A 23776-nucleotide genomic window follows, 5' to 3' on the forward strand; every position below is an offset into this window, starting at 1 on the left:
TTTGCGTAAACGGTCAGAATTCGATGACTGTACAAATCCAAATATATATATATATATACATATTTAATTGAAACTTTATAAATAAAAAGGTTAAAAAAGAAATGAACGATCTTCCTTTAATAATGTAGGTGAACTTACTTCCATTTCATTAATATATGAACATGCATGCATAATCCTGAAAGCGGGAACTAACATGTTAGGAACTCAAAAGCCACCCCCGAAAAAGAGAGAGAAAAAAAAATGATTACATTTTTTCTTGGATAAGATAAAAACAGAAAATAAACCCATGACTACGATGATCAACTACTATACTACAACAAAATCCTGCCATATTTTTTTTTTTTTTTACATTTGAGCAGATATTAGTCTATTTCTGATGACTACTTGATTTCATTTCTTAGGAGATGGAGTGTCTCCTGTGTCTTGAAGATGAGCCTGAGGATTTGGTGTCTCCTGGAACAATTGAAGTTGGGCTTTGTGAACTTCCTGATGTCTCTGAACTTCTATTTTCTACATTCCCTTTGCCTCCTACAACCCACAACTTGTCAAATATCCTCCTCGACCGAGATGGCAGCAATTGGATGCCGCTTTTGCTGTTCTTGCTGTTTTTCTTTGTTAGTTGTTCATTTTTATGGAGTTCTTCATCTTTTACCTTCAGTTGACTCACCTGTTTCTTCATGGACTTGTTGTCTTCCGCTGCCGTCTTCTCACATTCTTCATCAGTGTTCGTCATGGAATTTGAAGCATAGCGGGGATTGCTGTGGAGAGCTTGAACACCAGCACTTGCTCTAACCTGCTCAAAAAAGAGAACTTGGACTACAACACGGAGTGGCAGTCGCTCATTCTGCGCAGCATGCATGGATGCATCCATTGTTAGTTTTTTGACATCCATCAGCCCACTTATTTTCTTCCTTTCAGCCTTTGTCAAATTGGGATGCTCCTGAAACCATATTAATGCATTAGTAACATCATTTTAATTGGTATGTTCAGATTGAAAAAAATGTACATGTGACATAGGTTAAAAGGCAACAGAGATCAGATATGAACCGATTAGGAACAATTAAATATATGTAAGGATTCAAGATCCTTCATGCTAGAAGGATGATGAATTTGCTGAATCTAAAAATATTTTTGCCAGTACCCTATCAATCCATCCCTTAGTCCATCCGCAAGCTCTCTACCACAAGTAAAGCAGTTGAAGCATTTTACAGATGGATCTTAGATTTTCCCAAACTTAAGTTAGAGATGCTGCTTTTTATACTAAACCAATCTAAAGTTAAGCTTCCCAAGTGTGCTTTCTGGATGTTACAAGCATCAGAATAATATTGAGAATCAGTAACATCCTGAAAACATGGTGGAAGAATTCATCCACCCTGAATATGCTAAAATGGAAGACGCAAATGCCATTAGTACTCAAAGTATAATAGAAGGCTACCTTCAGGTAGGCATCAATCGCTTTGTACAGTCCATCGTGAGTTGGTCTAGCAGACTCGGGAATCAACTGGGCTAAGTCAATGAAATTGGCAAGGGTGAGACTTGTGTCGCATGCAATTTCTGAAAGATATCCATCAATTAACTTTCCAACGCTCAACATGTTTCCATGTCCATGCCGCAAGACAAAATCATCAGTCTCGTCATTCTTTTCAACAGTCAAATCTTGACTGTACTTTTCATGTGTCATATAACGATTCAGAAGGCACTGTACCAATTCCACATCATACAATGTGGTTTGTGGCGATCGTGCTGGTATCAGTAAATCCTTGACAGAAGCCTCATGCAACTTCAAACTGATCCTCTTTACCAAATCCTCCCTTGGTGAATCATCCGCTCCAACAAAAATGGCAACTTTCAACAATTTCAACAAGAAACCACATGGACAACCCACACCCTTGCCAGAGGGTAATAAACAAACCAGTGTTTCTACCAGATACTTGTACCTCCATGTACGACCATCAGAAACCAAATCATCAAATGTGTCTGGCAACCATCTGACTGCGTAAGTTTTCAAAGCCTCCCCAATAACTGCACCATCCATTCTTCCCTTTGATCTGACAGCAATAATAACTCGCTTGTAGAGTTCAATATCCAGTTCACAGATATCTTCAACCCACCAATCCTTTGGAACAGATTCAATTTTCTCATGAAACTTCATTCCATCCTCAACTATTTTATCAGGCACTGACAACTTTCTGTTATATGTGTATGACCAAGTAATATTTGCAGGATCGACAGAGGTTTTAGATGCAATAGAGTCTATGCACCTTCCTACAATCTTCAGATCTTCAGACCAGGGCAGGAGAGATTTAGTGGTTTGAAGAACAATAATTGAATCCTTCCAGCTTCGGAAGATACTGGAGTTGAGAAATACCTCGATTTTGAAAATAAGGTTCCCTTTATCAACATCCTCAGTCATCTCAAGGTACTCAGCTGCACAACGAGCAGCTACAACACTGTAAGCATTGAGGGTAACAGTCATTCCATAGCAGAACTTTGCACAAATCTCAAAGGCCTTTGGTCCACCAGGAAAATCAACCATATTAATCTCATCGGGATTCTCCTCACTGGCTTTTGACACTAGCTTATGCAAGCGATTACACTTCGACAAAAGAGGGAACTGAAAAGGTATATTACAGCACAGATCATGACCAGGTTATGAAACAAATTATTTGTAAAAGCAAAGGTTATAGCTCAAGCTGGGTAACATCACTTCACTAGCCAAGCATTCAATTTGTGCTCAAGGGAGAAATAATTTAAAAGAAAGAAAACAGTTCTCAAAAACAATAAACATCCCTGTTCTTACATCTCTGTTCTTACTTCAAAATGTCTTTCAGTAAATTGTTTTGCAAAGTTTGCAATGAACACTAATTTCAATAGGGAATAATCCAGAAAATAACATAAGTTTCCCTACTTGATATTACCAAAAACAAAAACTAACAGACTTGTTGAATGTGCTCCTTCAAATCATGCAATTCACAACAAGTTTATTTTGAATATCATTTATAGTATTTAAGAATGAGCAAAGGTGTCAAAGGCAGCCACATATAGAAAATTCTGTATGTTTCCATAATACAAAAATTCCCATATTTGTACTTGGGGATAATACAAGACTTACTTCAGAATAATAGAGTGTTCAGTGTCATAGCAACATTACATGTTTTGTACAGATAAAAAGTTACATAACACTAAAACTATCCCTTTACCAAGATGTACAAAAACTATACCTTGTGGAGGTAAAACTTAACTTCACCAACATTTATGGTGACATCTGTAGCCAGCTCGGATGAAACATACCTGCATGAGCACATTGATCATGATAAATTCACTTAGAGGAAACAACAGCCATCTTTGATGCGCAAGCAATAAATGCATCAAAATACGATGACCACAAGGAGAAAGGAACAAAATAATAAGAACGTAGTTTTCTGGTTCAATCAACCATCTAATTTTTGGTGTAACAATCAACCATCTAATTAAATACATTTTATGAAACCTCCTGGAAACTAGTATAATTTTAAGTACTAAATCTATCAACATGGGTGTTTTAGCTTAGCATCTTATTAAATTCATAGAGTAGCACTTATGCAAGACATAATGCAATTCTTTCCCTATTATTTCCAAACATCCATCTTTGTTTCTTAACACGGAAATCTAATGACCCCCAGACTTCGCGCCCCACTACAGACCAAAAGATAAAAAAAAAAAAAAAGTAACGCCCCCAATCAAACTTGTTTGAAGATAGTTGAAGATGAGAGTATATTACAGCAAGAAACAACCAAGTGTGATGATTAAAATCCTTGCACACACTACACGACTTTGTACCACATTTGGACCACTAATTCACTCATGAATAAAAGGGACATTTCAATTTCAGGACCACCCACACTTCGTATGCCGCCTTTCCCCGCCCCACTCTCTTTCCCTTCACCCTCCATCTCAAGTAGCAGGGGTTGCAGTTATGGCTACAGAAGAATACTAAGAGAAGGCGCCCTTTTTTGTGCCTAAAACTTCATAGCAAGTAAAAACAAGATGTAGTGAAGTGAAGTTTCTTTATTTCTTTAGACAAGTGTGTATCATTTGGACGCATTAGAGGGTTAAATAACTTCATTTTGCAATACGTGTAAAATGAACAGCAGAGGTGAATATATTTAACCAAAAAACATACCAGAAACAAACAATTAACAAGCAGTAACCAAATCAAAATGAGAACAAGGAATAGACTAATTAAAGAACAAAGCTTGGGTTTGTCACTTTATAAACAGAAGCAGAAAATGCAAAAAATAAATAAATAAATAAATAAATAAATAAACAAAAAAAAAAAAAGACTTCTTACCTGATGGATTTGCCTTCAGCTTGAAAGACATCAGGCTTGGAACCCAATTTCATAAACTTCATGTTGCGTCCCGAAATTACCCCTTACAGATAGCCGAAAGAAAAAACACAAACAGAGACAGAGGAGAACAACCTTCACATAAGTAGTACACGAGCCACCAGGCCTGGGTAATAGTAATATCTGAAACTGCCCATAACCACAAGAAAGAACACCAATTTCTCTACCAAGATTGAGACTTTTCAGTTTAGGACTAAAATCCCAGACCAGAAATGGCGGGTTCTTCAGAATAAGAAGAAGAAGAGGATAATTTTGTATATCTGTCTCTCTGGAATGAAACAAACTACCACCAGCAGCAGACCATAATATACATTGGACTGAGACAAGCACAACCAACCTCTCTCTCTGCCTTTACTACAATAAAAACCTCGAACCTCGAGCTGTCCCCATTGATTTCAATCCCCTTAATAACAATAATAATAATAATTCTGATTACACTCTTACAGCTAGGGAACCAGAAAAGAATGATGGGAACCCTTAACCAAAACACAGGTAGAGAAAGAGTGGCCAAAGAGGAAAAATTCAAGTAAAGATTTAAAATTTTAGAGTAGAAATAATAGTAGAGATAACAAATGATAATAATTACATGGGGCAGTAAAATGGCGTCATAAACAAAGAAACAGAGAGATAGTGAGGTGATAAAAGAAGAGAAGACGTGGCGTTAGAGAGAAAAAGAAAGTAAAAATAATAATAAAGAAAATGTTTTCTCAGTTCTCATGTCAATAAATTCTCGCCGCCTTTGCTTTAAATCACCCTGATCTGCTCAAGATCTTCTCTTGCTCTCTTATCAGCGCAAATCTCAATGACTTTTTCTTTCTCTTTCTTTTTTTCTCTCTCTGTATCCCAATGGTGTGATCGAGTTTCTTTCACCTCTGACGCATTTGTCTCCCTTCCTAGGCCTCCTATTTTCCAAGATTTTTCAAGAACCCAATAACACCAAGGCTAATGTGTGCTTATTTATAAAAGCTTAATGGTGGGTTCTTTCTAATCTATATATGTTAATGGGGGTTATATATATACACACGCACACACATCTACATATACATATTGTGTAGTTAACTGTGTGTTTACTAGTTACAGGATGGCTTTGAGTTTGAAAGAGAAAAAGGAAAGAGAGAGACAGAGAGCGAGCTTGAAGAGAGTTTTTATTATGCCGTTAAAGCACGCCACCTTTTTGTTTCCCTTTTTGCCCCTCCTGTTTCTTTCTATTAACATTAAAATGCCACTTCGGTTTTTTTTTTTTTTTTAATTTTGTCTTTGCTTGTTTGACGTGTAGTTTATAATCTTGCTTTTGACTTTGAGTTATTTATTTCTCGTTTGGCGTCGCCTTTTGCTGCCTTATTCTGTCGCTAAACAGGCGTGGCCGATTCCGCCAAACAAAATGATTCAATCCTTTTTTCTGCGATTATATCAATAGGCCCACGCTGTCCAACTGCAAATTTTCCAATTTTCTATCAAACTCATAAAATCCTTTTGACACGAATATTACTAATGTCGGAAAACGAGTACACAAAAAAAAAAAATTAAATAAATAAAGACTACATCAAATCACTCTTATTATCTTTAAATTCATAAAATTTAATTAGTAACACACTAATACATACATGTAATCACCCGTCACAATTTTTTTAAATAAAATCCTTTTAGCATTTAATTTAAATGTTTAATAAGATCATAAAAATCGATTGAATTTTCGCTAAAAAGACTAAAATTAAAAAATAATAAGAGTCTGATTATTATATAATTATATAATTAAATAAAAAGTAATACATAGTTAAAAAAAATCAAAAATAACAAAAAATAACAAAAAGTATAAATAATTTATCATCGTGATCATCGTCTGCTTTGTTATTTAAATTCCAAATTGTGATTACGAAATCAAACTGCGCCCACAAACAACCATTCACATTTATTACTACACAAACCTCCTTTTTTTGGTGCATGTGATATCTTTCATTTCTTAATGAACAAAATTTTGTTAACACATGAAAAGCAATAATTAAATAATAAATCACATTGATTTGTTTTTTTGATGAATTTTTCTTTCCCCTTTTAGCATTAGAGAGGGTAATTATGAGATTTGAACATGGTGTTTTTCATTTTAAAAAATTTTGAAAAGAAAATACGTATAGCATATTATTATTATTATTATTATATAGTGTTAATCAAATTAAAATAATTAGCACATGAGATTTTTTTAATGCAAGTAATGATGTGATTGGACGTGGGAAATCTATTTCCAATTGACTTCTTTGGCTTAGAACGTTTCTACTAGCAAATGAATTTTAAAAGAAACAATAATAATAAAAGCAAAAAGTAAAAGAAGGAATCCTAGGGTAAAAGAAACCGTAAAGCTTATGTCCTTATAATTAATTTAGATAAAAGTGAGACTGAAATAGTTTGTCAACAGAGGCCACGTGTAAATGTCAATGCGAACCATTTAAACATCATGTGATTTTTCTTTATTCGTTCAAATTTATTGACAGAATTAATACTCAATTTCAAATTATTTTAAAATAAAAAAAATTATTTAATATTGAGTTAAAACTGCGAAAAATAACAAAAGAAAAATCTTAAAATAAATAGAAAGAGAGAAAAGAAAGGGAGAGGTCGGCCATATTAATTATGAAGGCTATTGGATGTGATCTTATCCTAATATTCTGGCTATGGATTTAACATCATGTATAGGGGATAGATGTGTGTGATGGTTATATAAGGTGGCCCGTAGGACCACCGAACAAAAATACCTCTCTTTCAATATGGTGTACGTTGCAGTCATACACACAAATTTGAGGCAATTTTTGGTCATGCGAGAAGCTAGTTTCGGCTTGGTGAAAATCGTTCTTTTAACACTTGGTTTGGTCCCTAACTAGCTACCAGGCCAGCACCTGCTGCTCCAGCTACATGTGACTGCTGTGACGGGGTGTTGAGGTTGAGGGACCTTTTTAATTGCTCAATTAATTAAAATTGGACCAATTCCTCTTTCACACTACCTCCACAGTCCTCATCCTTTACAGCTTGCCTCTTAATTGTCCAGTTCAACTGCTTGTGTACTTTTTTCATCTTCTTTTTGTTTTTACCCCAATAATGGGGCGGAGTTGGTATAATTCAATTCACCTTCCAGTAGCTTTCACTATTTTATTTTAATACCCAATTGTTTTTCTTTTTCTTCAATATATATGTATACACACGAAATGTTTAATAAACCGTGAGTTATACAGTAAAAATAATTATGTCATTAGAATATAAAATAAATTTGGTTGCAAGTCTAAGTAAAAAATATATGAACGAAGTTTTATGTGATTTTTTGAGTGTTTATCGCAAAAAAAAAAAAATTACCATCAAAATTGAGAATAGTAGTTTATTTATTTTTATTGCATTTTACAGATTGGAGCTTCTAATCGTTATAAAAATGTAGTATTTTAGGTGACTTTTGATGCATAAAGTTCATGAATTCGAGAAATTTGCAGGAATGCTAATCCTTCAATTAGTTGGTGTGTTAAAGCGGATAATGATACTCCTCTATTAGGAGCAATAAGGGGGTGATAATGGCAGCTAATTTGTTGCACTATTTATCTATTATGAAATAGAAAGACAGAAAGAGAAAAGAGAGAGGCAGAACCATAGGGGCATAAAATCCTGTTATAACAACCAAGGTGCACATGGTGCATTCTTTTGTGAAAAAGCAAGTCCCAAGTTGAATGATCCCCATGTGTGACTTCTTATTAAGGAGGGGGGCAAAACAAAAACAAAAAGAAAAGAAAACCAGGCGTGAGCATAAACCATCATAAATAAATGATGATGAGGGACCCAAAATCTTATAATGGGTATAGTGTGGGATGGGCTTTACCTTGGCAAAAAGGGCCAATATAGGGGGACCAATGTAGACGTAGCTTCCTTTCCTTTCCTTCCTTCCTTTATGCCCATTTCTCTCTTTTTATGATTTTTCTTTTAGATTATGTCCATATATATATACATTTATTATTCCAGTGATGAATCCTGTTTGGGGTTACCACTTGCAGATTCTCTCCAGGTTTTATGCTCTTAAAGCTCGACATGATTGTACTGGCTACTTACCCTCACATTTACCTTTGCCTCCCACCCTTCTCTAAATTCTTCTCTTTCAGTTTCCTGCTTTTCTTCTTTAATTGTATGTTTTGCAATGATTCAATGAAACTTGTGTTGCCATGGATAGTTTAGGTGATTAAAGCACGAGATGAAAACTTAATGGCACAAATTTGACGAGTTTAATTCCTTTATTGTGTAATGGTTTGTGAATGACATTAGTTTCATTCCTTTCTTTTATAGTAGACTTGTGTGAAGTGCTGTTGTATTGGGGAGATTTCTCATTTTGTAATCAAGTGAAATATCCTAATTATAAATAATTAGATTAATATTTTGAATTGTGTTTTTTTTTTTTTTTTTTTTTTTTTTTTTTTTATAATGGGGTTCTGCCACACATAAAAATAAATATTCATTTATCATTCTATTCTTTTAGAAAAAAAAATTATTTTATAATTGAACATTTCAAAATAATAAATTATTTTCAATTAATTTGACTGTTATTTATTAATTTTCAATAAAAATCTAATTCTCTTGATTTTTTTTTTTCAACTTTCATTTAGCGGCCACAAGTGATCGAATTTCAATTTCACATGGACAAATATGATAAATGATTTCAAATAATTACATGCATTTTACGTTTCTTCACTAACTAATATTCTTTATTCGTTTTAGTAACATTACTGTTTTGATAGAGTATGATTGGTTGATAGATGATTGGACCGGACTTGGCATATATTGAATTGAATCTGATAAACTCCATCATACTGTTGATAGCCTAATTAAAATGCCAACAGGAAATGGCACTCTAATCTCTTAAACATTCTTCCAGCCTTTCAGGATTTCAAAATTGCCAATCTGAACAAAATCGAAAATGGATCCAATGGTGGCGACATATACCGACAAGATGTGAAGTGCGAACTACAAATGTAGGCATATGTATGCACGAGGATGTTACTTTTATTACAGTTGGTATGGAGCTCTCGGCTTGGAAATTAAAACAGGTTGGATGTGTCCATCGCTTCCCCCGTCTCCTCCGTCACCGCCACCACCACCACCACACCACCCATGCTTTTCTCCACTTTACTCAATTTTGTTGATAGCTTCCATTAGAAAAGTGGCCGCCGTTAAAGCATCCACATCAACAGACATATTTAAAACAGATGTCACTTAAATGGCGAAAATGTTTGCAAATCTGAATGGATATTCAATTGTTCAATCATCTAAATTACATTAGAAATAATATGTAGATCTCTCTCCAGCTAATATTTTAACAGTAATAGTTCCACATATATATAGTCCAATGAAAGACTTAAATTTATTTATTTGGAGTTTTTTTAACTAATAGCTATTTACTATTTTTATTTTAAATAAGCTAACAGCTATGTTTTATAGGTAATGAGTTAATTATTTTTCTTAAATAAATCAATAACATTATTTAAAAATATTAATACAGTAAACAAACTAAAAATATTCACCTAATTTACCACTTTCAAAGTATCAATATGTAACAACTCTTTTTTTTCTTTTTTTCTACAGTAAGGAAACAAATGAATACTTCGTTACATGTACATATAAACAAAAGTTATTGTTATCATTGTAATTATTATTAATTTATTTAAAATAATAATAAATATTAATTAATTAATATATTATCAATAACAGCTAATAATAATTACATCAAATATCAGCGCAATTGTACCCGTAATATTTTTGTCTATTTTTATCAAACAAAAATCTCAAAACAATAAAATCGAACTGAAAAGTGAGGCTCACTTAACCAATTGGTTCTTTTCACAGATTTTCTTTTTCTTTTTGTTTTTAATTGTTATTATTCATAGTTCTTTTATTCGGCGAGGGCTATTATATACATACAGCCCGAGGAGCCCAATAATTACCAAAGCCTAGTCAATAACTCATTGGGCTAATTGGGCCTCAAATATTTAGTCCAACATAGATCTTTATGATAATAGCATATGGACTTTCTTTATTCTTGGCTCTACCCTAGTGTTTCTCCATGCCAAAGATGGGAAAATATTTGTGGCACCATCCAAGAAGATCCAAGCTAATATAAATAAATAAATATAGTATGTTTTTAAAGTGACTGCACGGCGAACTGTGAAACGCATACGTGTCGAGATATAAGATAAATAACCGTGAGTCACCGCACTTAAAAATCACCGGACAGAGGAAAACAAAAACTGGATCTAGTCCCCGTCTCCCAAAGCTATTGCTCAAGTTTTATTTTCTTCACCACCTTGTTGACCCACACGCTCTTTTTTTTTTTTTTTTTTTTTTCTATTTGTACGCACACGCATATTACTATAAATCTTTGCAATCACACTACGGACAAAACCACCACTACTCTTTATTTTAGATCTAAATCGCAGAGGAAAGGAAAAGAAGAGAAGGATGGCAATGGAGCCTCGAGGAAGAGGCAGATCTTTATCAAAGATCTGTACGGTACTTTCGTTTCTGTTTCTAATTCACAGCGCTCACTGCTTTTACCTTCCTGGTGTTGCTCCTGAGGATTTCGTCAAGGTGAGAAAGTTTTTGAATTTTTTTAGATCTGGTTTTCGTTTATTTTCTCAGGTTCTGTTTGCCTGTTGTGAATTGAAGGGAATAAAGAGGACATTTGAAAGGATTGTTATTACTTTTTTATTTGCCTGAATGTAAAATTACTATGTGCATTTTGCATTCTCTTACTGAATGCGCGGTTAATTTATGTAGTAATGTCCTTGTTTAAATATTTATTAGAGTGACGTTGTGGTTTTACATTGTTTGTTATGTAGTAGAATCGGACCTTAATGTATAAGATCCAACTAATTAGAAGTCGGTTAGCTTGTATTATAATTTTCTTTTTGGGTTATTCTAATGTTGTTGACAAAAAATGTGCGTTATGTTCGGTTACCTGAATGTAAAATGAATAGATTTGAGTTGAATGTAGCTAGTAATTTCTCGATTCTAGTGCATTATGAATTTGATGTGCAGTTTGTGAGATTTTTTTTTTTTTTTTGGGAAAGCAGAATCATTCTGTTTATATATTCTTTTTGCCATAAATTGCAGGGAGATGAGTTGAAGGTCAAAGTGAACAAGTTGACCTCTACAAAGACGCAACTTCCTTACTCGTATTATTCTCTTCCTTATTGTCACCCATCCAAGATTGTAGACAGTGCAGAGAATCTTGGGGAAGTGCTACGCGGTGATCGCATTGAAAATTCCCCCTATGTGGTAAGTTGTGCTATCCTGGATGAGTTGATATCAATGTTTTATTGGGTTTCTGGTTATTTGTTTACTTTCTCTGCTATGCTATGTCAAATTTTTGCAGTTTAAAATGCGGGAGCCAAAGATGTGTAATGTTCTTTGCCGTGTAAAATTTGATGCCAAAACTGTAAAGGAGTTTAAAGAGAAGATCGATGACGAGTATCGGGTCAACATGTATGAAATATTTTTTATATAATCAATAACGATATGAACCAATTCTTGTGGCGTATTGTTCAACTTCATGTTCTAATTGCTCTGGCATGCATGCTGCAGGATCCTTGATAACCTTCCTCTTGTGGTTCCAAGACAGAGGTTGGATCAGGAATCTCCTACTATCTATCAGCTTGGCTATCATGTTGGTCTCAAAGGCCAATACAGTGGGGTATATACATCATTGCACTTCAAATAATTTCTTCTTGATGGTCTGGATTTTTTCCTAATGCCTATTATACGCAGAGCAAGGAGGAGAGGTATTTTATTAACAATCATTTGGCATTCACTGTCAAGTATCATAGAGATTTGCAAACTGACTCTGCAAGAATTGTTGGATTTGAAGTTAAACCATTGAGGTTAGAAACTCTGGGTCGTGCTTATTGTATAAAAGCGTTGCTTCTTCCTGAGTTTTTCTGTTTCCATGTTATTTGTTGCTGACTCATTTAAGTGTTTGAATCATACAGTGTTAAGCATGAGTACGAAGGAAAATGGAATGAAGAAAAGACACGTCTAATAACATGTGATGCCAATGCAAAGCACATAGTTGTCAATTCCAACACTCCTCAAGAAGTTGAAGAGAAAAAAGAAGTTATTTTCACATATGATGTAGAATTCCAGGTGAGATTTTGTGCAGAACTGGCACTTGCGTTCATTGTTAGTGGTTTTCATTTTAATTTCTTGAGCATCATTTGTATGGACAGGAAATAGTGATGAACAACAATTGGAGGTTTTAACCCATAGTTTAATTGTAGCATATTGATAAAATAAGCACCAAGACATATTATTCACCTTTCTTCTTCATTTTCCTCCTCTTCTCTCCCTTCTCTTGTATTTTCTTGTTTTCAAGTCTCCAGCATTATATCTATGGGAATAGCTGTGAAACGATTTGCTTGCTTGTATTTAAGGTGCTAATATTATGTTTCTCTCTTACTATTTATCTGCTCTTCAGGAGAGTGATGTGAAGTGGGCATCTAGATGGGATACTTATCTGTTAATGAGTGATGACCAAATTCACTGGTTCTCAATTGTCAATTCATTGATGATTGTTCTGTTTCTTTCGGGCATGGTGGCGATGATTATGCTACGTACACTTTACCGTGACATATCCAAGTACAATGAACTTGAGACCCAGGAAGAGGCCCAAGAAGAGACTGGATGGAAGCTTGTTCATGGAGATGTTTTTAGGCCCCCATCAAACTCAGATTTACTTTGTGTTTATGTTGGAACAGGAGTTCAGTTTCTTGGGATGACCCTTGTTACCATGATGTTTGCGATTCTGGGGTTCTTATCTCCTTCAAACCGAGGTGGTCTAATGACAGCCATGCTCTTACTTTATGTTTTCATGGGTCTTTTTGCCGGTTATGCAGCTGCTCGCTTGTATAAAATGTTTAAAGGAACAGAATGGAAGAGAATTGCTCTCAGAACTGCAATTATGTTCCCAGGGATCGTCTCTGCCATTTTCTTTGTGTTAAATGCTCTCATCTGGGGCCAGAAATCATCTGGAGCTGTGCCGTTTGGGACAATGTTTGCTCTAGTCTTCTTATGGTTTGGGATTTCATTCCCACTCGTGTTTGTGGGAAGTTATATTGGGTTCAAGAAGCCAGCAATTGAGGATCCTGTGAAAACAAATAAAATTCCAAGGCAGATCCCAGAGCAGGCTTGGTACATGAACCCAGCCTTCTCAATTCTAATTGGAGGAATACTTCCTTTTGGAGCTGTTTTCATTGAGCTCTTCTTCATTCTCACCTCGATCTGGCTGAATCAGTTTTACTACATCTTTGGTTTCCTTTTCCTAGTGTTCATAATCCTGCTTGTCACCTGTGCGGAAATAACCGTAGTGCTCTGCTACTTCCAGTTGTGCAGTGAAGACTATCTGTGGTGGTGGAGGTCATACCTTACATCAGGCTCCTCTGCATTATATCTCTTCCTTTACGCCACATTTTACTTCTTCACAAAGCTTGAGATAACAAAGCTGGTGTCTGGGGTTCTATATTTTGGATACATGCTAATTGCATCATATGCATTCTTTGTGCTAACTGGCACTATCGGATTTTATGCCTGCTTTTGGTTCACAAGGCTTATCTACTCATCAGTGAAAATTGATTGATTCTGCCCGAATCATCTCTTCATCAGTGAAAGTCTGCCTGCTCCTTTCTCTTCATCAAAATGGAGTAAGGTCCAAAGATAGTAGATAATTATGTTTTTTAGATGTAAACATTTTTGCCTATATTTGAACGGATGCAAGATGATTATGATGTGATAGTCCCTTTATTTTACTTACTGTTGAAGCATGACCTTTTTTTCTTAAATATATATATAGAGTGTTGGGAAGCTCTTAATGCTTCCATTTCATCCATATTTTCTTATTGGGCATTTCATTAGTGAAACATTCCGTCATTTAGGACAATGGCCATGGTGTACTTTTTTTTATCTGTTAAAAAAGAAGATTTGCTCACAGGCGCACAATGAATTGAATTCTCTGTAGTGGGTTTGCGATTCATTTTCCTGTCATATCACTAAGCAATGACGAACATTAGATTTTATGTTGTATCTGATACCCTCAAGTCTGAATTTTTGTATTATTGTCAGATTGTATTTAGTATATAGTATCTTAGGCAGTAGGACTTCGTCTGGTTCAGGAAGTCGCTTTCATTTTCTTGCGGCAACAATGCTTTGAAAATCGGACAAACATGAGCATGGCTTACTATATTCCTGGAGATAACATTGGGCTGGGTGATGGTTCTGCTAGAATGACACTTACCAAAATAAGAACAACAAAACAAACCAGAAAAAGTAAAACATAAATTCTATTATCCTGTGCGATTTCACTTTTTCCTGTTTGGACAAAATTTGTAACAGCAGGAGCAGTAGCTAAGCAAAAAAAAATGCCGGATCCATTGCCCATGTTACTTGATCTTGCAAAATGTGACACAAACACAAACTTGAATCTGTTAAACCTGAATCAATTTGTTATTTCATTATAAATCTTCCTGCTCCTTGTATCCCTTTATGATAGCACCTAAACAAATGTATTAGAAGAAAGTAGTAACCAATCTTATTCTTTCGAGTACAAAATATTCCATCCATAATAGACAACCAGCATCATAAAAAACACAAACTCAATTTACAACCGTCTAAATCCTACTTCCTGGGATGAGTATCCCTTGGGTCAGCAGTATTAGTAGCCACCCTAGCCACATCATGAGCACTTGCTTCAGGCTTTTTCTTGGCATACAGCACCATATATCCAATAGTAGCTACAATGAGGAAACCACCAACTGTCATTGTGGTTGTGCTGAAAGGCAACTTTCGCCTCTGGTGCAAAACCCCTCCTGGGTTATGTCCCGGTGGCCTCTTTGATCCTTCTATACCTGCTGCTTTCACTTCTTCAGGACTCATCTTGTGGGTGTCTGCTTGTTTCCTCCAATCTTCATCACCTGCCATTTTCGTCTCTCAAAATTTATTCCCCACCTTCTAGCCTAAAACAATAATGAGCAGTTTCTGCCACGTTTGAGTAACGTTGGGTGAGGAGTTTAGTTATAGAACACGTAGCTTTTGCATGGTATGAAGTCATACCATCAGGACAAGTGGAGGACCAGGTGCTGGTTTTAACTATTTGTTGGGTGGGTATAACAGAAATGGAGTTTCTCGAATAAGGGTAGGTTCAAGATGGGTGCGGACCCACCTTGATTATAGTTCAGTTTGGATCCATGAACTGAATCATGGCTAGGGCATCAAATGATAATGGACTACATCAAGGCCTAGAAATAACCCATCAAAATGCAAAAAGGAATATTTGAATTTGAATTGGAGTTTATATCATCTAGACTCGTAACTCGAGGGCATGAATTCAAATTATACTTGATTTTATTTGTTTTTAAGCTTGACGAGGTTTAATTTTGAACATTGACTCCTAAAAATAAAGGTATTTGATATGTGAAAAGGCATTTTAAAAAATGAAATTATAAATTATATTTGAATAATTTTATTTATTAAATTCGAAAGAATATAATTTTATTCAAAAGAATTTAATAATAGTCTAAAGCATTTAAACATTTTAAACGAAAAACAAAGTTAAAAAGATTCTGGCAATTAGCAAAAGGATCCTAAAACAGCACACAACATTAGCAAGAGGAATTTCCTTCTCAGCAAAAACAACACAACTCCATGAAAATGTGTGCAGAAAACCTTTCTTTCTCTGTCTTTTTTGTCCGTTTAGATTCCTTTACCACCTTTTCATGTATTTCTTTTTTTTATCGTTACTGCAAAATGTAACAGACAATGGTCCACAAACAAGACCGCCAAGTGGGTCCACTCTATCATCTTCTCCAACGGCTAGTTTTCCCTTCCTTCTCACTATAAAGGCAAACAATACCTCTTATTGCCTTCTCACTCTCATTTCCAATACATCTCCGCTGATTTCAAGTTTTCAAGCAGTTGTGTTATCTCTTTGCATCAAAACTCTCATCAGTATGGCCATGTCTCGCTTTCAAAGATCTTCTTTGTTGCTCATGATCACTCTACAGCTCTTTAGCTTATCTGATGCTAAAGATATACTCATTGGGGGCAAAACAGATGCATGGAAAGTCCCATCTTCTCAATCCGATTCTCTCAATAAATGGGCTGAAAGTTCTCGTTTTCGCATTGGTGACTCTCTTGGTATGTTTGTATAAATCCCCATTTCAAATTTACTTCGGCTCTATTTCTCTCTTTCTCTAATTATAGTATCTGATTTTGCAGTGTGGAAATATGACAGCCAGAAAGACTCAGTGTTGGAAGTGACAAGAGCAGCTTATCTAAGCTGCAACGTCTCAAATCCAGTTGAAGAGTACAAGGATGGGAACACTAAGGTGAAGCTTGAAAGAGCAGGGCCATACTATTTCATCAGTGGAGCAGAGGGTCACTGTGAGAAAGGGCAAAAGATGATTGTGGTGGTTCTGTCCCCAAGACATAACAGGTTCATTGGCATTTCTCCAGCTCCTTCTCCAGCTGAGTTTGAAGGCCCTGCTATTGCTCCAACAAGCACTGCTACCAGCTTGAAATTCAAAGGCAGCTTCTTGGTGGCTCCTTTGGGGATTTTGCTCTGGGCTTTGTTTTGATGAGATGGATCATTCCATTTAACTCTAGTAATGAGGGTATTGCCTGCTTTAGATCTTGAATTATGGGAAAGAATTTTGGATTTTCCTTTCCAGCTCATTTTCTTTATTCATTCTTGATATTTTTTTGAGCCTTATGTAGAGACTTTCAGGATATTGATATGAAATTCATTTTATTATTTATTTATTTATACAATGCCTCCTCTTCTGAAACAAAAGATTATCTTCCCATATTTAAAAAATGTATCCTTATAAACAGTATCCTTCAACATTTCAACAGAAAAGTTTACTAAGTAACTATGGCCCTGCACGGTTATGAATGGATATTTTCTGCAATGTCCAAATTCAAAATTGAAGAAATCCACTACACTGTCAAACGTCACTTCAATTCCTCGTTGAGATTTGGTGGCAGTCCCAGACTTTGGGCAAGATTGCTCATTCTTTCCTTCATAGCCTGCAAGAGAAGAACAACAAATTAAGATGGTGCTGCTGAATGAAAAGTAAAATATGTTCCCGGGGGTGGGGTGGGATGGTGGTGTTTCACCTTGACACTCTTCTGGTGTGCATCCTTGTAGGCCTCCGTAACCAGAAGAGACAGTTTCTGCATAGAAGGAAAAAAAAAAGATAAAATTTTAGGAGAACTAGTGGAAAGTGATAGAATAAATAAAGATCGATCGCATGCAAAATAGTTTAACTAACTATTAAAATACTCACTTCAGCTCCTAGTTCAATTGCAGCCTCAGTTATCTCAATTCTCACAGGTTGCTGGTTACCTGAAAGTGTTGCCTAGAATCCCAGTAATTGAAAATGTGTAACAGCCTCTTATAAATAAAACAAAACAATTTGCAAAAATTACCACAAGAGTCGGGAGGCAAAGCAACAGATACCTTAATTAGTTCATCTTGGCAATAGCCATCGAACTCAGCTCTGCAACAGAACATTACGGATAATGGAGTGGAATAATTTAAAACTTAAACAAAAATATTAAATATAGAAATGGAAGAGATATTCCACATACACAGCAAGTTCTTTCTGCACACGTACAGCCTCAACTTGGACTACCATTTGTGCTTTCTTCACAGTTTCATACAGATTTTGCATATTACCCATTAATCCTGCCTGAATTTTAGTATTCAAGGTTATGGCAACAATTACAATATCAACCTAATAGCTAGAAATAATCGAATTATGAAGACAATAATAACGTATCCAGATTAAATAGCTCGGATATAAAAACATATGCATAGCAACGTCACGGAACTTACAAGTCCTTTTTTTTTTGGTTATAATTATTTTACTATTTTTTATTTTTACACACGATAGGCAACAACAGCACTTATCAAATTGGTACAGAAACTTTGCCTTCAGGTAATCAAAATATAAATTGACTATGATTTGCTTGGTCCACCCTGATTGTCTAATGTATCTTTTCTTTATGGCATTTAAATGAAGAAGCTATAAAAACTAAAATACAAAATACTTGGAAGAGAAACAGTAAACTACTTGGGAATATACTAATTAATTTTCAGAAAGTAACATTCCATTGGGAGGTAGACAACTGTATTAGTCGCAGAAGCAAATGCAGATGCTCTACCTGCGTGAAACTTAGTTCTATCACACAAAATTGAGCTAGTACTAAAATCAAATTGAGAGAGAATTAACTGAACCTTTGACTGTTTCTCCTCGCTCTTATCATTATTCTCCTTTTTACCCCCAAATAGACCAGTCAGACGTAGAGACAACGACACTTTCCCAGTCCTATCAGGCCGTGACACAATCAGAGGTCCAATGTGATTTGCAAATGAGTTTATTTTACCTGAGTAAAGAGAAAGAATATTAAATTCATTGTCCTGAGAGATCACAAAATCCGTGCACAGGAAAAATACTGAAAAAGATGATTGCTAATAATACACCATTCAGCACACTGAGTAGGCTTGTAATTATGCTGTCTTCATACAAGTTCAGAAAGTTGTCAGATTCTTTTACGACCATAATCAACAAATGCACAGGAGAGACAAAAAAAGTTCTTGAAACCCAAATGGTCCACATCATTTCTTATTATACATGGGGCTTAAACAAGGCAGCATAATTAGACATAAGACTGAATCAAAGATATAAAAGTTTTGACAACTTATAGGTTCTCCAAATTTTAACAAATGGAAAATGTAACACTTAGGAATTAGAATAGGTAGCTATGCCGAAGAATGTATTATTAACCCGGACAAGATGAATACTACAATAATGAAGCTACGAACAAAGATAAATGACAACTACAGGTCACATACACATTCACTGGAACATCAATACACATATGGATTCTTATCATTACTAGTATTTACTCAGCAACCATTAAAATAATTAAACTGAAAAAAGGAAGCTTCCAACTTTACTCACGATTTGTTTCTCTGCAAATAGTTTGCATAGAAATTGCAAATTGGAGTTTTTTCTTTTTCAAAAGAAATCAATTCCCACCAGCAATGGGTGAAAAGTAAGCACACAAACAAATAAACCCATAAACAAAGAAACTTCAAGTACATAAAGGACTTAGTAAAGAATTTAAAAGGGCAGAGAGAGCTTACAGAAAGAGATAGAAGAAAAAGTAGGGTTTTTGTGGAAAGTGAGAGAGCAGCAGTTTCCAAGCTTTGGAGTTGAAGCATAAGTGGCCATAGACGCCATTTTGACGATAATTGATTGCAGAGAGAGATGATACACAAAAAAGAGACTGCTTTTAGTTCGTACTCTTTTAAGTACTGGAACCGAAAAAGAAAAAAAGAAAAAAGAAAAAAGAAAAACAGTATCCCTCTCAATTTTTCAACTCTCAAAAACTCTAAGCTTCGAATTTCAGTGGTCTACTTGACCCGATTACCCGATCCTAAAGTTGCTCTTCCCGGCAAAAAAATATATATATAGAGAAAAGGCAAAACACAATTCTTAACCTTCATCACAAAGTGTAATTAATTATCTTATATTATTATGTTTCATCTAAACTCTAAACGTTTTCTTAAATAGTTCAGTTAAACTGAAACTCGATCTTAAACTTATAATTTTGATTATTATTGATTCACATATTGGTATCAGTGCATGCTAAATCACTATTAAACGACGTAAACAAAAGAAAAAAATGAATTTAAAACTTTGATTTCAGAAATTAAGGAGGCACTTGAGGAGGAAAAATGAGGGTATCATTAATTAGCTTTAAATGAAACGAATCAATGATGCGTAAATCCACCTTGTTACAAGTCGAGAGTAAAGGTAATATCTTAATACTCAAATCTGAGTTTTCATATCTTTTTGTATTTTATTCAGTATATTAAATTATAATTTAAATTCTTGATTCAACTCAAAATGAACCCAAATTTAAATTCAGTTGAATTATTTAACTCAAGGTTTAGTGAGAAAAAATAAACGTTGAATAGTTAACTGTACTCTGGTTTAAATGTCAAAGGATTATCCATAGTTGTGCCTGAAATGGAAGGCTTATCTACATAATTCCCATATAAAAAGAAATCAAATAATGTTAAAAAGAAAAAAAAAATCAGAGAGAGCGTATATTAGCATATGCCAATAATCGAAAATCAGACTAAGAGTTTTAAATGGTAATATTTACTTATTGTTTGTGTTTTGAGGATGCTAAAAAATTTCTAGAGGTTGTAACTTTGGTGATATGGGACGCTAGGAGTTTGAAATTGGGCAAATTCAATAAGGAATTTAGCAGCATGCATTAGTCCCCATCAAAAGATCTTACATTCAAGTTTTGCTGCCAATGCATGGGATTAGGAATTTGAACTGATCTGAGTTTTCACTGCACAATATACAGAATTGCATCATTAACTTCATTAATTCACATAAGCATCCACAATATATAGTATGGGAAAAATTCTACTAGAGATCACATAACAATAAACAAAACAATCAAAATTATGTCTTCTCTATGCCCAGAAACAAAGCTGAGAAGACTATTGCTATTCGAAATGATTCGCGCCGAGGCCGGAGAAGGATAAGAGAACAAAACTAATTACTTTAGAGTGCCCTCGACTCCCTCCATGAGAGCTCCAACAGTGGCTTAATGTACCTCTCATCATAAACCCAGAACGCTGTAGTGGGTAACAGAAACTATCAAAGGCCTCATATTGCGGAACAAGAACAGGTGATCTTTCACAGCTAGGCCACAGTAATACCAGTACCACTCAAGCATATGGCAAAAACTGGTAGTTCTGGTCTGTGCAGTCCTGTGATAATAGAAAAGGAAAAGAAAGATGTCAAGAATGGTAAAGTGAACATTAATTCCATTTAATCTGTCAAGCACAATTTCTGTAGCAATTCAGGGTTACCAGAAAAAGTTAATAGAGTAACAAATTGTGATCTGGGTACCGTCCTAAACATGGATCGGCAACATACTGGAACATTAAAAATGCAGTCTCAACATCTTTCCTTTTCTAGCCAAGAAATAACAAAAACAACTTCTTACCACGTTTATATTTAACTCGGAAAGGAAAAACCTAGGATCGTTATATGCTCCTTTTAAGGAGGAAATATATGAAAATAACTTGCCATAAACGTATTATTTGCACCTAAGTGATCCAAAAGAAGAAGCATATCCCCCATCGTACCACAAACAGGGCAAGTGATGTTTTACGTTCCCATTTTTCATTCTGCATGGTAGGTAACATTGGCAAGATTACCACAAGTATTAATGTATGAGCTGATCTAGACCATGTTAAACTAAAAACTCACAGCACCAAGACTTGACAAGGGAAGAATCCAGACATCATTATGGATCTTTCAGTTTACCACTATCAAAACCTAGTACAGCTTCTCAAAGCTGATAACAGTCTTAAATGAGATTTAAATAATAAAATGATCATGAAACAGCTGAAAAAACCATGAGCAATGAAACTCTAATAGTTGCAAATATGGAATTAAGATATACCGAGACAGTAGAAAGTTAGCCCGCGTGCAGGTCATCTTTATCTAACATGTCGACTCGTAGAGGACCCTTAAAACCACTTGTATTATCACCTAGAAGCTCACGAGCTGCTTTCTGAAGAAATTTGGAGGCAGCAGCTTGGACTGTATCTTTTCCCGGTGATTGATATTTCCTCTTCCTTTGGGCCCTTCTCTCCAAATATTTCATCTTGGCTCCTTCTCCTCTACTAATAGCCCGCATACTTGTCTTCTGTTCTGCTTGTGGAAAAGAAGTTTTTAAATGAGATCTTCACTAAGAGAAGATCATGCTAATAGCAAGGAATTGACTACTACATACCAGCAGTAAGGTCAGGCAAAGAATGCTCAATGAAACGGGTTGCAGCCTGGTAATTTAATGTGGTAGAAGGTCGCAATGGTGCTTCACAAACAAATTCAAAGTCATTTAATTAGTAAGCAATATTAAATAAAATGAAAAAGCTCCTCATGAATTAAAAGAACCTTACTCGCTTTTCAACTTATTTGGAAAGAGTTTTTGCTCAGACAATGCAGATGACAATCATAAATTTGGGATGGAGGAAAAGAAATACCTTCACTTAAATCTACAAACCGGTCTAGTTTGTCTTGATACAACTTCAACCTTTCCTGCAAATATTTTAACCACCAAAGTAAAGACTTTAGGTAAGACTAAAAGAAATAATATTTCTAAATCAAAAGCTCCTTCTCACCCAGACACACAAAGCAACACAGAATGAAATACCTACTCAGGTGGCAATCAAAAGAACGCTAGGACTAATAAAAAAACAAACTGAAATATACAATATCAACCTCAACATCAAAACCCAAAGGCTCAAATCTAAAAATTAATGGAAGTTTTACATCAAAATTCAAATGCCAAAATATACGAATTAATGGTATAAGAGAACATACAAGCTCTGTCTTGACGGGATGCTCATCTGGGTCAATTCCATTGCACCTTAGTCTCACTGAAAAATCCACAAAATTTAACCAAATCATATCAAGCAAGAAAGCCATCATAACAAAAATCTGAAACTAAACACAAGTTACTTGACAAAAGAGAAGCAAACAATGTACATGCAAAAAGTAAAGTAGTGGCCTTGGCAAACAAAAATAGAGATCGAGCGCGTTCAAGGGGGGGCATATCAGCGAGAATTTCAGGGTTAAAGAGAGAAAGGAAGTTAAGCAGTTGGGTCTCTACTTTCTCAAGATTTGCTAAGGTTGTCTTAGCAGAATCAAGAACTGCTTCAGGTACAAGTGAGTTGTCCATTTTTGTATCACTTAAAAGGACAAAAAGATGCAATCTTTATGTGAAAATCGATTGTTTTGCAGTAAGGAAGAGACAGAATTTTTTGAGGCTGCTGTGTTTGGCTATTGTTCTTCTTGTGGGTAGGGAGCTAGGGCTTTTCAGGGGGATACAGAGAGGTTTATGTTGTTTTTGGTAGTTAAATTTCTGGTGGCTCAGATGATATATATGGCTAACGCCTCCTTTTTTTTCTTTTCCTAATAATGGATTATGAGGTCATTATTATTATATTTAGAAATTAAATGAATAAAAAGCAATTTTGTCCAATATTATCAAAAATTATTATATTTGAAGACTAAATAAATCTATATTTATGCATCAATCATATTTTTTTATGTATTTATATTAATTGATAATTTAACACAATTTTCTTATATTATATGATAATACTGTTGTGATATTTATTATATATCTAATTATATATCTAATTTATATTACTATATAATTTAGTTATTTTTTCTAATAAAAGATTTAGATTTTACTAATTACAATTATAATAAAAACCAT

The 23776-nt window shown here is 34.9% G+C and overlaps 6 protein-coding genes across 7 annotated transcripts; 2 read left to right on the top strand and 4 right to left on the bottom strand.

Moving 5' to 3' along the window:
- Window positions 1-111: 111 nt before the first annotated feature.
- On the bottom strand, window positions 112-5537 carry LOC8274182 (BTB/POZ domain-containing protein NPY1). 2 transcript variants are annotated; one of them, XM_002515378.4, is made up of 4 exons: window positions 4331-5537; window positions 3222-3291; window positions 1436-2614; window positions 112-940 (listed from the first exon to the last, which is right to left on the bottom strand). In XM_002515378.4, the coding sequence occupies exons 1-4, from the start codon at window positions 4390-4392 to the stop codon at window positions 398-400; spliced, it is 1854 nt and encodes a 617-aa protein (XP_002515424.1). In that variant the 5' UTR covers window positions 4393-5537; the 3' UTR covers window positions 112-397. The 2 variants fall into 2 exon arrangements, with proteins under 2 accessions (XP_002515424.1, XP_048228073.1); XM_048372116.1 differs by lacking the exon at window positions 3222-3291 and having other exon boundaries at window positions 4331-5532.
- A 5093-nt stretch (window positions 5538-10630) lies between these two features.
- LOC8274181 (transmembrane 9 superfamily member 8) lies at window positions 10631-14282 on the top strand. Its single transcript, XM_002515377.4, has 7 exons — window positions 10631-10990; window positions 11516-11680; window positions 11778-11887; window positions 11987-12095; window positions 12170-12282; window positions 12391-12544; window positions 12876-14282. The coding sequence occupies exons 1-7, from the start codon at window positions 10862-10864 to the stop codon at window positions 14031-14033; spliced, it is 1938 nt and encodes a 645-aa protein (XP_002515423.1). The 5' UTR covers window positions 10631-10861; the 3' UTR covers window positions 14034-14282.
- A 676-nt stretch (window positions 14283-14958) lies between these two features.
- On the bottom strand, window positions 14959-15427 carry LOC8274180. The gene has a single exon (XM_015717018.3). It carries the CDS (start codon window positions 15368-15370, stop codon window positions 15068-15070), a length of 303 nt encoding a protein of 100 aa, XP_015572504.1. The 5' UTR covers window positions 15371-15427; the 3' UTR covers window positions 14959-15067.
- Window positions 15428-16301: 874 nt separating this feature from the next.
- LOC8274179 (early nodulin-like protein 1) lies at window positions 16302-17213 on the top strand. Its single transcript, XM_002515375.4, has 2 exons — window positions 16302-16585; window positions 16667-17213. The coding sequence occupies exons 1-2, from the start codon at window positions 16399-16401 to the stop codon at window positions 17023-17025; spliced, it is 546 nt and encodes a 181-aa protein (XP_002515421.1). The 5' UTR covers window positions 16302-16398; the 3' UTR covers window positions 17026-17213.
- A 14-nt stretch (window positions 17214-17227) lies between these two features.
- LOC8274178 (nucleoid-associated protein At4g30620, chloroplastic) lies at window positions 17228-19848 on the bottom strand. Its single transcript, XM_002515374.4, has 7 exons — window positions 19602-19848; window positions 18690-18838; window positions 18041-18141; window positions 17910-17949; window positions 17737-17808; window positions 17567-17623; window positions 17228-17476 (listed from the first exon to the last, which is right to left on the bottom strand). The coding sequence occupies exons 1-7, from the start codon at window positions 19696-19698 to the stop codon at window positions 17402-17404; spliced, it is 591 nt and encodes a 196-aa protein (XP_002515420.1). The 5' UTR covers window positions 19699-19848; the 3' UTR covers window positions 17228-17401.
- Window positions 19849-20834: 986 nt separating this feature from the next.
- Window positions 20835-23420, bottom strand: LOC8274177 (nuclear nucleic acid-binding protein C1D). Its single transcript, XM_002515373.4, has 6 exons — window positions 23041-23420; window positions 22876-22931; window positions 22536-22590; window positions 22286-22366; window positions 21953-22203; window positions 20835-21251 (listed from the first exon to the last, which is right to left on the bottom strand). The coding sequence occupies exons 1-5, from the start codon at window positions 23231-23233 to the stop codon at window positions 21968-21970; spliced, it is 621 nt and encodes a 206-aa protein (XP_002515419.1). The 5' UTR covers window positions 23234-23420; the 3' UTR covers window positions 20835-21251; window positions 21953-21967.
- Between the last annotated feature and the right edge of the window lie 356 nt (window positions 23421-23776).

Source organism: Ricinus communis, chromosome 3 (assembly GCF_019578655.1).
Source record: "Ricinus communis isolate WT05 ecotype wild-type chromosome 3, ASM1957865v1, whole genome shotgun sequence".
NCBI lineage: Eukaryota > Viridiplantae > Streptophyta > Magnoliopsida > Malpighiales > Euphorbiaceae > Ricinus > Ricinus communis.

Coding starts and splice junctions, on each gene's coding strand:
- LOC8274182 (XM_002515378.4), bottom strand. CDS start 4,392: ATGAAGTTTATGAAATTGGGTTCCAAGCCTGATGTCTTTCAAGCTGAA. Junction 3,292..4,330: donor GCTGAAGGCAAATCCATCAG/GTAAGAAGTCTT, acceptor GTGCTCATGCAG/GTATGTTTCATCCGAGCTGG. Junction 941..1,435: donor CGATTGATGCCTACCTGAAG/GTAGCCTTCTAT, acceptor ATATGGTTTCAG/GAGCATCCCAATTTGACAAA.
- LOC8274181 (XM_002515377.4), top strand. CDS start 10,862: ATGGCAATGGAGCCTCGAGGAAGAGGCAGATCTTTATCAAAGATCTGT. Junction 12,283..12,390: donor TTTGAAGTTAAACCATTGAG/GTTAGAAACTCT, acceptor TGAATCATACAG/TGTTAAGCATGAGTACGAAG. Junction 12,545..12,875: donor CATATGATGTAGAATTCCAG/GTGAGATTTTGT, acceptor TCTGCTCTTCAG/GAGAGTGATGTGAAGTGGGC.
- LOC8274180 (XM_015717018.3), bottom strand. CDS start 15,370: ATGGCAGGTGATGAAGATTGGAGGAAACAAGCAGACACCCACAAGATG.
- LOC8274179 (XM_002515375.4), top strand. CDS start 16,399: ATGGCCATGTCTCGCTTTCAAAGATCTTCTTTGTTGCTCATGATCACT. Junction 16,586..16,666: donor TCGCATTGGTGACTCTCTTG/GTATGTTTGTAT, acceptor CTGATTTTGCAG/TGTGGAAATATGACAGCCAG.
- LOC8274178 (XM_002515374.4), bottom strand. CDS start 19,698: ATGGCGTCTATGGCCACTTATGCTTCAACTCCAAAGCTTGGAAACTGC. Junction 17,809..17,909: donor GCCAAGATGAACTAATTAAG/GTATCTGTTGCT, acceptor CTGGGATTCTAG/GCAACACTTTCAGGTAACCA. Junction 17,624..17,736: donor CAATTGAACTAGGAGCTGAA/GTGAGTATTTTA, acceptor CCTTCTATGCAG/AAACTGTCTCTTCTGGTTAC.
- LOC8274177 (XM_002515373.4), bottom strand. CDS start 23,233: ATGGACAACTCACTTGTACCTGAAGCAGTTCTTGATTCTGCTAAGACA. Junction 22,932..23,040: donor CACTACTTTACTTTTTGCAT/GTACATTGTTTG, acceptor TGGATTTTTCAG/TGAGACTAAGGTGCAATGGA. Junction 22,367..22,535: donor GTTTGTAGATTTAAGTGAAG/GTATTTCTTTTC, acceptor TTGTTTGTGAAG/CACCATTGCGACCTTCTACC.